This window comes from Mustela putorius, unplaced genomic scaffold, assembly GCF_011764305.1.
Source record: "Mustela putorius furo isolate JIRA1106 unplaced genomic scaffold, ASM1176430v1.1 tig00003983_pilon_pilon_pilon, whole genome shotgun sequence".
Lineage (NCBI taxonomy): Eukaryota > Metazoa > Chordata > Mammalia > Carnivora > Mustelidae > Mustela > Mustela putorius.
In genome coordinates this window covers 1,260,370-1,273,493 of record NW_025422123.1, presented here as the reverse complement: position 1 = coordinate 1,273,493, position 13,124 = coordinate 1,260,370, and the positions used below count along the sequence as shown (strand labels likewise).

Sequence of the window (13,124 nt, the reverse complement as noted above, 5' to 3'; positions counted from 1 at the left end):
AACCCAAAAGTATCTTCTGTAACAGTAATTCCATTTCTGTATGACAACCTTCCAATTAATGAAAAGTTGGCTGTCATGTCCTTCCTGAGGCTTCTCTATGCTAAACACCTACAGTTCTTTCCAGTATGGTTTTAAGTTCCTTTCCAATTTGGGCAATTGGCCAAGAGAAACACTGAGATCCCTCAGAGGACAAAGTCAATGTGACTCCTATAGGGGTGTCACCAGCACAGAGAAGAAAGGAATAATCACCTACTTTCTTCTAGATAGCAAGAAGAGTACAGTAACATCTGACACAGTCATACTATCTGATGCATTTTATTTAACCAAAGGCTAAATCTACTACAATTTTAAAGTTGCTGCTGTTAAGCAAGGATACACTGAAAAGAACAACCTGGACAAAAGTCAATAGATCTGCGTGCATATTCTAGTTCTGCTACTTAACTCTCCAGGTGACCCTGGGCAAGTTGGGTTCTTCACTTATAAAACAAGTGACTGGATAGGAATGATAAGCCAGATTTGTTCCTATTATGCATCACCTCCCACCTCCACGCGAGTTTCTATTCTCAAGATGAGCAATTAAGCCTTCACAGTGCTCTTGGGAAAATAAAAAGTAGTTTTTTCCTAATCAGTACTTTAGGACATCTTATATAAGCTAGCAAAAGCTAATTCTCACCAGATTTGCAGCTGTCTACTAAGTCATCTTCCAGGATAACTTTCATAGATCGTGGAATACTTCCAACAGATAGCCTTTGCACCTAGCAAGGAAAAGCAAACACATACTGAGTATGCTTAAATACATGCTTAATAGAAGCCTAGCAGTTCTTGAAATTACTGTTTCTATTTCCCTGGTATTATCATACAATTAATTTAATTATGATAGGGATTTATGGAATTTTCTTGAAAGTTGTGCTTATTATCCATTTACAAACTCACTAAAACCAGAGTAAAATAAAAACACCATTATGGAAAAATATCTCCAAATATAATCTACCTTGTGGATGGTCAAAATAAACATGCACTCCAATTAGTAAACATAATTACAAAGTTACTTACCTAAAAGACATGTAGTTTTTTCCTAACCTCTAGTCCCAAGACTTGGGATCCCTGTCCCTCCCAATTCCCTCCTCCTGGCCTAGCATAAGGCAGTGACAGAGCTGTAACTACCATCCTGGACTAATAATAGAGGCCATGTATTAAGAATGATGTATAAAGAATGACGTGAGTTTGAGTCCTCAATGCTGAATGCGACTTTGTGTTTCAGCGGCAAGTAAAGGAAAACCTTGCACACTCTGACACATTAAAGAGTGTCTATGTATGCCTTATTGGACACAGCAAATAAAATTGGGCCTAAATCCCAAATCCTGACCACTCCAATGTTCAGCAATCACTTAAACCATTTAATTTTTCTCCTATCCCTTAAATACAGCTTGTTTGAACTTTTTAAATATTCGCTTAATTTTAACATAATTATTGTCAGTCTACAACCCTTTTGCCAATGCTTTCTATACAGAGATGATTACTGCATGTCTCTAAAGACTGTATTCTGATATATGTGCAACTATACTGTATGAAGACACAAGTTCCATTTGTAGTCCTGTATTGGTTTCCTAGTCCTGGTAATTTGCCCACAGCTGAAAAAAACCTTCTTCAAAGTTGTTATTTTTCTCATTTATCTGATCATTTACCTGTTCCTGAATTTTGATTTCCTGATAATCTCTACACCTAGTTGGAGATGAAGACAAGCCTGAGAGGCAAGTGAATTTTGAAGAATCACAGCTCTCCAAGCTGGGACAAGAGGATGGCCGACAGAAGGTATAGTACTGCTCAAAGTCAGCCTTGACCACAAATACATGTTTGCATTTGTTACACATGTAATCCCGCTCAAACTCCAGGATCTTCACCAGACTTGTTCGAATTACTGTCCCAGTGACAGATAAAAAATGTCCCACATCCTTGGTTTTAGGGATGTGCTCCCTCACCAACTCAGGACAAACAGGCAAACCTAATGGAGAGAAACAACAAAAACCCATCAATTTACATCTTGGAATTTGACTCCATGGAATATATTCTTTTCATATTTCCTAGGGAAGAAGGTGTAACTTCAGAACAAAAATTTGAATTCTTTTTAAGAAAAAAAAAAAATCAGATCAGCTCAACCAAGAAAAGAGAAAAGGATTATTTTGAAAAACAATGATCATTGGACTCTTTCTTTCTTTTTTTTTTAAAGAGTTTTCCTATTTTTTTAATAGATTTTATTTATTTATCAGAGAGAAAGCACAAGAAGTGGGAATGGCAGGCAGAGGAGAAAGCAGGCTCCCTGCTGAGCAAAGAGCCCGCTATGGGATTTGATTCCAGGACTCTCCAATCATTACCTAAGCCAAAGGCAGGTGCTTAACCGACTGAGCCACCCAGGTGTCCCTACTAGAACAAGTTTAAATGCATAGAGACATAATACAGTGGAGTATATATAAAGAGTTTGCAGGTATAGGTAGTATAATCCCTTCAATAAAATACAATGATTATTAAGAATTGGGGATGTTCCTTTCCAGATTTTTCCATTTTGATACCTACTTTTTTTTTATAAACATATATTTTTATCCCCAGGGGTACAGGTCTGTGAATCACCAGGTTTACACACTTCACAGCACTCACCAAAGCACATAGCCTCCCAAATGTCCATAATCCCACCCCTTTCTCCCAAACCTCCCCCCCAGCAACCCTCAGTTTGTTTTGTGAGATTAAGAGTCCCTTATGGTTTGTCTCCCTCCCAATCCCATCTTGTTTCATTGATTCTTCTCCTACCCACTTAAGCCCCCATGTTGCATCACCACTTCCTCAGATCAGGGAGATCATATGATAGTTGTCTTTCTCTGCTTGACTTATTTCACTAAGCATGATACGCTCTAGTTCCATCCATGAAGTCGCAAATGGCAAGATTTCATTTCTTTTGATGGCTGCATAGTATTCCATTGTGTATATATACCACATCTTCTTGATCCATTCATCTGTTGAGGGACATCTAGGTTCTTTCCATAGTTTGGCTATTGTGGACATTGCTGCTATAAACATTCGGGTGCACGTGCCCCTTTGGATCACTACATTTGTATCTTTAGGGTAAATACCCAATAGTGCAATTGCTGGGTCATAGGGCAGTTCTATTTTCAACATTTTGAGGAACTTCCATGCTGATTTCCAGAGTGGCTGCACCAGCTTGCATTCCCACCAACAGTGTAGGAGGGTTCCCCTTTCTCCGCATCCTCGCCAGCATCTGTCATTTCCTGACTTGTTGATTTTAGCCATTCTGACTGGTGTGAGGTGATATCTCATTGTGGTTTTGATTTGTATTTCCGTGATGCCGAGTGATATGGAGCACTTTTTCATGTGTCTGTTGGCCATCTGGATGTCTTCTTTGCAGAAATGTCTGTTCATGTCCTCTGCCCATTTCTTGACTGGATTATTTGTTCTTTGGGTGTTGAGTTTGCTAAGTTCTTTATAAATTCTGGACACTAGTCCTTTATATGATATGTCGTTTGCAAATATCTTCTCCCATTCTGTCAGTTGTCTTTTGATTTTTGTTAACTGTTTCCTTTGCTGTGCAAAAGCTTTTGATCTTGAGGAAATCCCAATCGTTCATTTTTGCCCTTGCTTCCCTTGCCTTTGGCAATGTTCCTAGGAAGATGTTGCTGCGGCTGAGGTCGAAGAGGTTGCTGCCTGTGTTCTCCTCAAGGATTTTGATGGATTCCTTTCGCACATTGAGGTCCTTCATCCATTTTGAGTCTATTTTCGTGTGTGGTGTAAGGAAATGGTCCAATTTCATTTTTCTGCATGTGGCTGTCCAATTTTCCCAGCACCATTTATTGAAGAGGCTGTCTTTTTTCCATTGGACATTCTTTCCTGCTTTGTCGAAGATTAGTTGGCTGTAGAGTTGAGGGTCAATTTCTGGCCTCTCTATTCTGTTCCATTGATCTATGTGTCTGTTTTTGTGCCAGTACCATGCTGTCTCGATGATGACAGCTTTGTAATAGAGCTTGAAGTCCGGAATTGTGATGCCACCAACGTTGGCTTTCTTTTTCAATATCCCTTTGGCTATTCGAGGTCTTTTCTGGTTCCATATAAATTTTAGAATTATTTGTTCCATTTCTTTGAAAAAGATGGATGGTACTTTGATAGGAATTGCATTAAATGTGTAGATTGCTTTAGGTAGCATAGACATTTTCACAATATTTATTCTTCCAATCCAGGAGCATGGAACATTTTTCCATTTCTTTGTGTCTTCCTCAATTTCTTTCATGAGTACTTTATAGGTTTCTGAGTATAGATTCTGTGCCTCTTTGGTTAGGTTTATTCCTAGGTATCTTATGGTTTTGGGTGCAATTGTAAATGGGATTGACTCCTTAATTTCTCTTTCTTCTGTCTTGCTGTTGGTGTAGAGATATGCAACTGATTTCTGTGCATTGATTTTATATCCTGACACTTTACTGAATTCCTGTATAAGTTCTAGCAGTTTTGGAGTGGAGTCTTTTGGGTTTTCCACATATAGTATCATATCATCTGCGAAGAGTGATAATTTGACTTCTTCTTTGCCGATTTGGATGCCTTTAATTTCCTTTTGTTGTCTGATTGCTGAGGCTAGGACCTCTAGTACTATGTTGAATAGCAGTGGTGATAATGGACATCCCTGCCGTGTTCCTGACCTTAGCGGAAAAGCTTTCCAGTGGACTCTTTCTAAAAGAACATATCCAGGGGCACCTGGGTGGCTCAGTTGGTGAAGCACCTGCCTTCAGCTCATGTCATGATCCCAGGGTCCTGGAACCAAGCCCTGCCATCAGGCTCTCCACTCACTGGGGACTGCTTCTCCCTCTCACTCTCCCTCTGTGCTCTCTCTCAAACAAATAAAATCATTAAAAATAAATAAATAAAAGTATACATCCAAATGACATAATAACCAGAATTTTAATAAGAGGGCCATTACAGTAGAATCTAAATACAGCATGTAATTGTAACCTCATTCAACAAAAAGCATACTACCACAGGCAACACATAAAATCAACTGATGACTGAGTAAACCACAAAGCTGAGTGATAAAGGGAGGGAGGGTAGTATAATGACCAGATCCCCAAGCGCTAGAAGGCTCTTATTTTTTTTTAGTTAGGTTCGGAATTTATTAATATATAAATCTGTTTCCAAGCCTTGAATCACCTAGAGGTTTAACCGTAGCAGCACCATTTATCCCTTAAAAAACTTGTTTTTCACCATTAATGAACAGGCAACTCTTTAAAAGGTACAAAATGCCAAAGAAAATCTTTTTTTTTTTTTTTAAGATTTTATTTAATTTATTTCACAGAGAGCAAGTGCTCAAGCAGGGGGAGTGGCAGGTAGAGGGAACTTAAAATAAGCTTTAAATAAGCTTAAAATATAAAGATAAGGCCATATGTTAAGCAAAAGTGACCATATACAATCAAAATCTTAACACTGAAATAGATGCTAAGACAGTGTTTTCCTAGAAATGTCAACTTATTTTAAATTTTCTGTCTTACTACATATGTTATTAAGTATGTTTTTCAACACTACCAGTGAAAGGGTGGTGGTGGTGTGTGATGTACATCAAGCCCCGCATCGGACTCTCTGCTCAGCGGGAAGCCTGCTTACCTCTCTCTCTCTGCCTACTTGTGATCTCTCTCTCTGTCAAATAAATAAATAAAATCTAAAAAAAAAAAAAAAAAAAAGAATCCCAGAAGACAAAGAGCCATGTATATCCTGTAAAGACAAACAAGAAAATGTCTTAGGTTCCTAAGGAGACTAAAACATGGAGGCAACCTGTTTTCATAACTGAATGCCTTTCCTGAGTCCAAGATGAAGCTGCAATACACCTAAAACCAGACTATTTCCATTCCTGGATCATTCTGCTCTGGACACCTCCAACCCTGCCTTACCTTCTCTTCTTAAAATCTCCAGTGAATCTGCTAGAATTCACTCCTTGTTCTGTGGGCTAATATATCTTACACCTACCATGAGTGAGGCATGCATCACATAACATATAAGCTGCCACTAAGTTCCTTTACAATTATGTTCAACATGCACACAGAGACATGTAGCTTTGGGCATATGAACGCCATTGTTAAATAATTGACTATATAGCTATCTCCCCTACAACCTTGAGCTTCTTTAGATGAGGGACTATACCCTACTATTTTGGTTTCCCAAAAGACTTGCAAATGCCTGAACTTAATATGTTTGTAGAATGAATGCGTCATAGCAATAACATAATTTGCAGTTTACTTTTTCAGAAAATTAGAAAAAAAAAAGAAGGCTAAATTTACCTGAAACCAATAGGGTCACCTAGGCGGACAAAATTCAAAATTTTGGTATTTAAGCTAAGCATGGAAACATATTTAAACATAAGGACAGCCTAAAACTAAAACCATTCTTAAATACCATTTCAGTAACATTAACTAAAATCCCTTTTAACAAACTTTTTGCAACATTATTATAAAGTAATATTTGTTCTTGATCCTACCAAGAGATTATCTAGTGTCCTAATGCTTAAAGATTTATAATATTCCTAATTTTATTCTAGATAAATACTACTTTTTCAATTAAATCAAATATATGGTCTTTTGGAGGGGATCTTAGTCTCCAAAAAGTTCTACTATACTGACTCATCTTTTTCGAATCACAGCAAGCATTGTTGTTGATTATAAATCCCCACCTTTCTGAAATATACTATAAAGTATTTCTAAACAAAACAGTACATGTGTTCTCCAACTTAATCTGCAATAATTTAAAGACAGAGCTTTGCCACAAGCTGATTGCTCCACTACAGCATCTTTAAAGTTAAGATACTTAATCTGTCATTCATCCGACAAAAACTGAGTGCCTAAACAGGTGACCAGCATAATACTAAACTTGAGATATAAAAACAGTACATTTCCTAAAATTGTTTTGAAGATCACAAGGTAAAATGTACCACTTTCCTAATTCTTGGTATTATCAATTCTTCTGTTAGTAGTCACGAACGCTCATAAAGCTGCTCTGAATTACAATTTTAAGAGATTTTTTTTTTTTTTTTAAAGATTTTATTTATTTATTTGACAGAGAGAGATCACAGTAGGAGAGAGGAAGGGAAGAGATCACAGAGAGAGGAAGGGAAGCAGGCCCCCTGCTGAGCAGAGAGCCCGATATGGGACTCGATCCCAGGACCCTGAGATCATGACCTGAGCCAAAGGCAGCGGCTTAACCCACTGAGCCACCCAGGCGCCCTGAATTACAATTTTATACACACATATTGAACTATGTATATGGGCACACTAACATAATGTTGTCTCCATACAGTCTCCTTCCCCTTGGTTGGCATGGATAATATCCCAGCCTTCCAAATGTCCAGAGAACAGTATAAAATCATTACTCTGCTGTAAAAGTGACCACCAACTACACAATAAATATATTTTTAAGTATAAATATCAATTATGTCTTAGTGCTGAGTTCAATATGTGTTAAAAATTCTCAAAATGTTCCTAGAGAGTAAGTAGCAGTAAAATCCTTAAGAGATTTACCTGATATCCTGGCATGAAGGTTCTGCTTCATAGAGGCACCTTCAGGTTGAGAAAGGGACTGGAGAATTGTCAAGGCCGATCTTCGCAGAGCGCTATCAAAAACTGTTAGTACTTCATTTGGGAATGCGTTGAAATATTCCCCAATTTCCATGTTAGTCTCAAAAAGTGTCATGGCATTAACTACAACTGGGTAATGAGCATCTTCATCACTTTCCTTCAAGATTAGAAGAATATCATTCTTATGGTATTCCGAAACATAGGATTCAAACACTTGACCAACCAGTGTAACTTGATCACTATTCATTTTTAATCTAGGTGATTAAAGAAAAAGACTGGATTATAACTTTGATATTGTGACTTAGACACAAGTTAACAAAAAAATAACAAAACAAACTGGTTGTAAATTGTTATGAGCCACACTATAAACTCAAAATATTATCTGAGTTAAAATCTTAATTAGATCTGAATTACCTGTTACAGTCACTTAGTAAATGTATTAAGAAAGTGAAGCAAAACCAAAGCCAAAGAATTCTGTTTATACTGATCATTGAAATCCAAAATGGTCCAATAGCTTTCCTTTATCTTTTCCAAACTTCCTCATTAACCCTATGAAATGCTATTTTTAACCACATTCTATATACACATTTGTTCAGGTATAAAATCTTGAACAGCAATCTTCTGGCTAACATTACTTCTTTGCATGTGTTGTAGTTCTAGGTTTTTTTCATACAAAGAACATATCCTCCTTTCTCTCTTTCATTCTCTCTCACTACACACATACATATTCATGGGTTTTCAGCTACATAAATGGAACATACATGGATAGCCAGTTCTGACTTGAATAGTTAACAGATCTGCTTCAGAAATTTACAATTTGAGGTGAATTTGTTTCTCATTTTCTCCTCCTAACCTAGGAAACCTATAGGCTTCAGCAAAAACAGCTGTCCAGAGTGTAAAGAAACTAGGTAAACGGAGGAAAGAAAAGGAAAATTGGTCTTTAAATGATAAATAACTAGGACTGGAAAATAAATATACTATGTTACATTACTTCACCTATCTTATTCCTCTGGCAATACGTATTTTTTAAATTTATACCTACAGATTAAAAGAACCTACCCCCATTCTGTTTTCATGTATACAGACAGATATCTATCATACTAGTATACCATGCTGGGAAATAAAAAGCACAATAAAAGATCTTCAATGCCCTCAAGAGAACCAAGAGACAGATCAAATCAAACAGTGCCCTAACAGTGGTAAAAATGTAGTATGAATAGGAGTACAAAGGAGAGGATTAAATTTAAATGGAGTGAAATCATGAACATGGCAATGGGCAGTTCCAAATAAACGGCTGAAATCGATCATCTAAGAAACTTATTTGGTTTGGAAACAGAGAACTGGAGGACAAATGTGCTTTAATTTGTCATTTCATTCACCTACCATTTATTGTATTTGGTCCAACAAACAGACGATAGAAGATGACTTATGAAGTTCACATTTCAGAAGTTCACATTTCAGCATCTTATGTGTTACACAGGCTTTTTAATATTTTGCCTTTTGGGGAAGCTACTATTCTAGAAGGTGTAGAAGGAATAAATGGGTATGTGTCATAGGCCAAGAATTCTCACAATTACAGGACACCAGTGTGAGACTGACAGATGGGTATACATATAACCAGGAGAATGAGTGAGAACAAATTATGGCCACTACACTGTTAATTTGTTTTGATTAGGTAACATAAATGCAGTCAAGGGTAAAGCAGAAAAAGCACTTAGAAATAATTGATCACACAATATACCCAGATCGTGGCCTTTGCTTAAAACAAACAAACAAATAAAAAAACTGGACTCCCAAGAGTTGCTACAAATGAATCTCTAAGATTCTATAAATGCGTATTACATTTGGAGCCACAAGTTGAGCAATTCAAAAGACGCTCCACATAGGGCAAAAAGAAAGCTGCGGGGTTCATGGTTCAAATTAAAGTCAGATTAAATTCTGCCTAGTTTTTGCTGAAATGGCATCTTTGAATAAAGAAAAAAACAGCATCCCCCTTCAAAATCTGCGCAAAACTGTTCAACTCTAAGCAGTTTGTTACCCCTATAAACATGCCTACCCTTATTGTTCTACAACCTTCAAGTTCCCTTTCCTTATTGAGTGAGGTCAAAATTAACAACGACGTGCTACTTCATCCTTTGGACCGCGTGAAGCGTCGACGAGAGCCAGAAGCGCTACCAAGCGGCCACTTCCAGCTGGACCACCGGGAATCCCCGCCCGCCCAGCGGCCGCGCCACACCCACCGGGAGCCCCGCCCCCTCGCCTGTCCCCGCGGCGCCCCGTCCTAGGGCCCGCCCCTCTCGCCCGCAGCCCGCGTCTTCCAGGCACCTCCTCCCCGCCCGCCCGCTCCGCTGCCCGCGGGCGCTCGGCAAACGTGGAGTCGGGTTGTACTCAGAGGGCTGCTTTCCACTCTTCCGTCTCTGGGCGCAGCCCCTGCCCTACGAAACCTCCGCGGGACTCTGACACTACCCGGGCTCGGCAACCCGGCAGCTCGGTCGCCCGACCAATCCCGGAGTTGAATAGTTTGGGAACTAACAGATGTGAGCGAGACTTAGGACGAACGGGGGGAGAAAAACATAAGAGGAACGGTGAAACCAGGCTGCGGCTGTCACTTACTGGCGGGCACGAAGTGTCAGAAGTCACCGAGACACGCTGCTCCCGAGGCCAAGGGGCGCGGAAAGCTCCGGCCTGGCGGCGGGGGCTCGAGGGGGCCGCTGGGGGCGGGGCGGGGCGCGTGGGCGCGCAGGCTCCGAGACGCCGGCCGCGGGGGCGCGCAGGCTCCGATGGATCTGCGTCGCGCCTGGGCCAAATAGACACGGCGCCGGCTCCTCGGCCGGGCCCGCGCACCCGACGGACGCCGAGCCGCGCACCGCCTCAACTTCGCCGTTCAGGTGCCTCTTCCGGGTGGAGAAGCGGGCGGGCGCGCGCCCCGCCTGGTGCCGTGGGACGAGAGAAGGTGGGGCGGGGCGAGGCGGTGGGCGGGGCCAGGAGGGGCGGGGCAGGGCCGGAGGAGTTCCAGGGCGGGGCCAGGCTGAGACTCCCGCCCCAGGTGGAACCGGGAGAGCGGAGCCGTGCGGGGCACCAGCTGCCTGGATGGTTCGCGCTTTGGGGCTAAGAACTCCGGCAAACACAAGGTCACAAAGATTTTCTGCTGTGTTTTCCACTATAACCCTCCCCGTCATATACCATATTCCCCACGCACTCAAAGCCTCCGCCATGTCAACATACTCAACAGAGTTGTGCATTTGTTACAGTGAACATACCCTGAAACATCATCATCACCCAAACTACAAGGTTTACGGTCTTGTTCGCTCTTGGTGTTGCACATTCTATGGGTTTTGACAGATGTAGTATAGTAACATGTATCCACCATTGTTGTATTATGCAGAATAGTCTCACTGCCCTGAAAGTCTCCCTTCATGCCTCCCTCCCACCTAATCTGTAGCAACAACTACTCTATTTACTGTCTCCATAGTTTTTCCTTTTCCAGGATGGCATGTATCATCGACACAGGTTTGAATTGTATGGGTCAACTTATACATGGGTATTTTACAGTCCTGGAAATGTATTTTCTCTTACGATGTTTTTTTTTTTAAAGATTTATTTAAGTAATCTCTATACCTCACCTAGGGCTCAAATTCATGACCCTGAGGTCAAGCATGGCAAGCTCTTCTGACTGAGCCAGCCAGGTATTCCTCCTTATGATTTTTTAAATAACACAACACTTTCTTTTCTCTAGCTCACCTTACGGTAATAATACTGTATATAATATGTATAAAATATGTATTAACCAATTGTTTATCTTATCAGCTTCTTGTCAACAGGTCATTAGTAATTAACTTTCTGAGGAGTCAAAAGTTATATATGGATTTTTAGTGTGTGAAGGGATCAGCCCCAACCTCTGTGTTGTTCCAGGGTCACCTGTAGTTGAAATCATACATATGTAGTTTTTTCAGGTTGTCTTCTTTCACTTAGTAATATATATTTAAGTTTCATCCATGTCTTTTCATGGCTTGATAGTTCATTTCTTTTTGGTACTGAATAATAATCCATTATTTAGATATACCACACTTTATTTGTCCCCTTACCTACTGAAGGATATCTTGGTTGCTTCCCAGTTTTGCCAATTATGGATAAAGCCAGTATATTTATCCATGTACAGGTTTTTGTGTGGGTAAAAGTTTTTAGATCCTTTGGGTAAATACCAAGGAGGATGATTGCTTCTTGAATGAATCATATGGTAAGGGTATGTTTAGTTTTGTAAATATGTCTTCCAAAGATGTCTTGCAAAGAGGTCATACAATTTTGTATTCCTGACAGTAATGAATGAGAGTTTCTGTTGCCCCACGTCCTCTCCAGCATTTGATGTCAGTATTTTGGATTTTGGCCCCTCTAATAGTTGTGTAGCAGTATCTCATTATTATGTTAATTTGAAGTTTCCTGATAACCTATCATGGTGAACATATGCTTACTTTTCATCTATATATCTTCTTTGGTGAGGTTTCTGTTCAGATCTTCTTTTTATCTTTAAATCAGATTGGTTTTTTACTGTCTAGTTTTAAGAGTCCTTTATCAGATGTGTCTTGCAAATACTTCCAGTCTGTGGCTTATCTTCTCTTTCTCATAACATTGTCTCTCACTGAGCAGATTTTTAGTTTTAATTATATCCAGCTTATCAATTATTTCTTTCATGGATTGTGTTTTTGGTGTTGTATTTGAAAAGTCATCACCATTCCCAAAATCATTTAGTTTTTGTCCTATGTTTTAGACTTTTATAGTTTTATGTCTTACACTTAGGTCTGTGATCTACTCTGAGTTAGTTTTTGTGAAGATGTTAAGATCCGTGTCTAGATTGTGTGTGCGCCCATGCTTACGCACATATGTGGATGTCCCGTTGTTCCAGTACTATTTGTTGAAAAGACTATTATTGTTACATTTGTCAAAGATCTGTATTGCCTTTTGCTCCCTTGGCAAAGATCAGTTGACTGTCTCTATTTAAGTGGTTTGTTTTTGGGTTCTCTATTCTGTTCCATTAATCTACTACTCTGTCCTTTCACTAATACTGTATTGTCTTGATTACTGGACCTTTATAGTGAATCTTGAAGTCAGATAGTGTCAGTCCTCCAAATTTGTTCTCTTTTCAGTATTGAGTTTTGGCTCTTCTGGGTCCTTTATTTCTCTATATAAACTTTAGAATCCTCTTTGCCCAGCAAGGCATCCATAAAATGCCTTGCTGGGATTTTGACTGGGATGGAATGAAACGATAGGTCAAGTTGGAAAGAACTAATATTTTGACAATATTGACCCTTCCTATCTATGAATATGGAATACCTATCTCTCCACTAATTTAGCTCTTTGATGTCTTTCATCAGAGTTACTTTGTAGTTTTCCTCATATAGATTTTGTACATATCTTTTTAGACTTATACCTAAGTATTTCTTTTTGTGTGGGGGGATTCTTATGTAAATGATATGTTTTTAATTTCAAATTCCACTTGTTCATTGCTTATATATAAGA

At 39.5% G+C, this 13,124-nt stretch overlaps 1 protein-coding gene across 6 annotated transcripts in view; it reads right to left on the bottom strand.

Annotated features, from left to right (window-relative positions):
- Window positions 1–10,342, bottom strand: part of MCM9 (minichromosome maintenance 9 homologous recombination repair factor) — a 93,566-nt gene extending 83,224 nt beyond the window's left edge. For 5 of the 6 annotated variants that reach the window (XM_004740091.3, XM_013063139.2, XM_013063142.2 and 2 more), the window contains exons 1-4: window positions 10,224–10,342; window positions 7,554–7,864; window positions 1,686–2,002; window positions 674–755 (exon numbers count right to left, since the gene is read on the bottom strand). In XM_004740091.3, coding sequence (XP_004740148.1) covers window positions 674–755; window positions 1,686–2,002; window positions 7,554–7,857 — 703 coding nt within the window. In that variant the 5' untranslated portion in view covers window positions 7,858–7,864; window positions 10,224–10,342. Of the gene's footprint in view, window positions 1–673; window positions 756–1,685; window positions 2,003–7,553; window positions 7,865–8,993; window positions 9,128–10,223 lie in introns of all 6 variants that reach the window. The other variant, XM_004740092.3, reaches the window with a different exon arrangement.
- Between the last annotated feature and the right edge of the window lie 2,782 nt (window positions 10,343–13,124).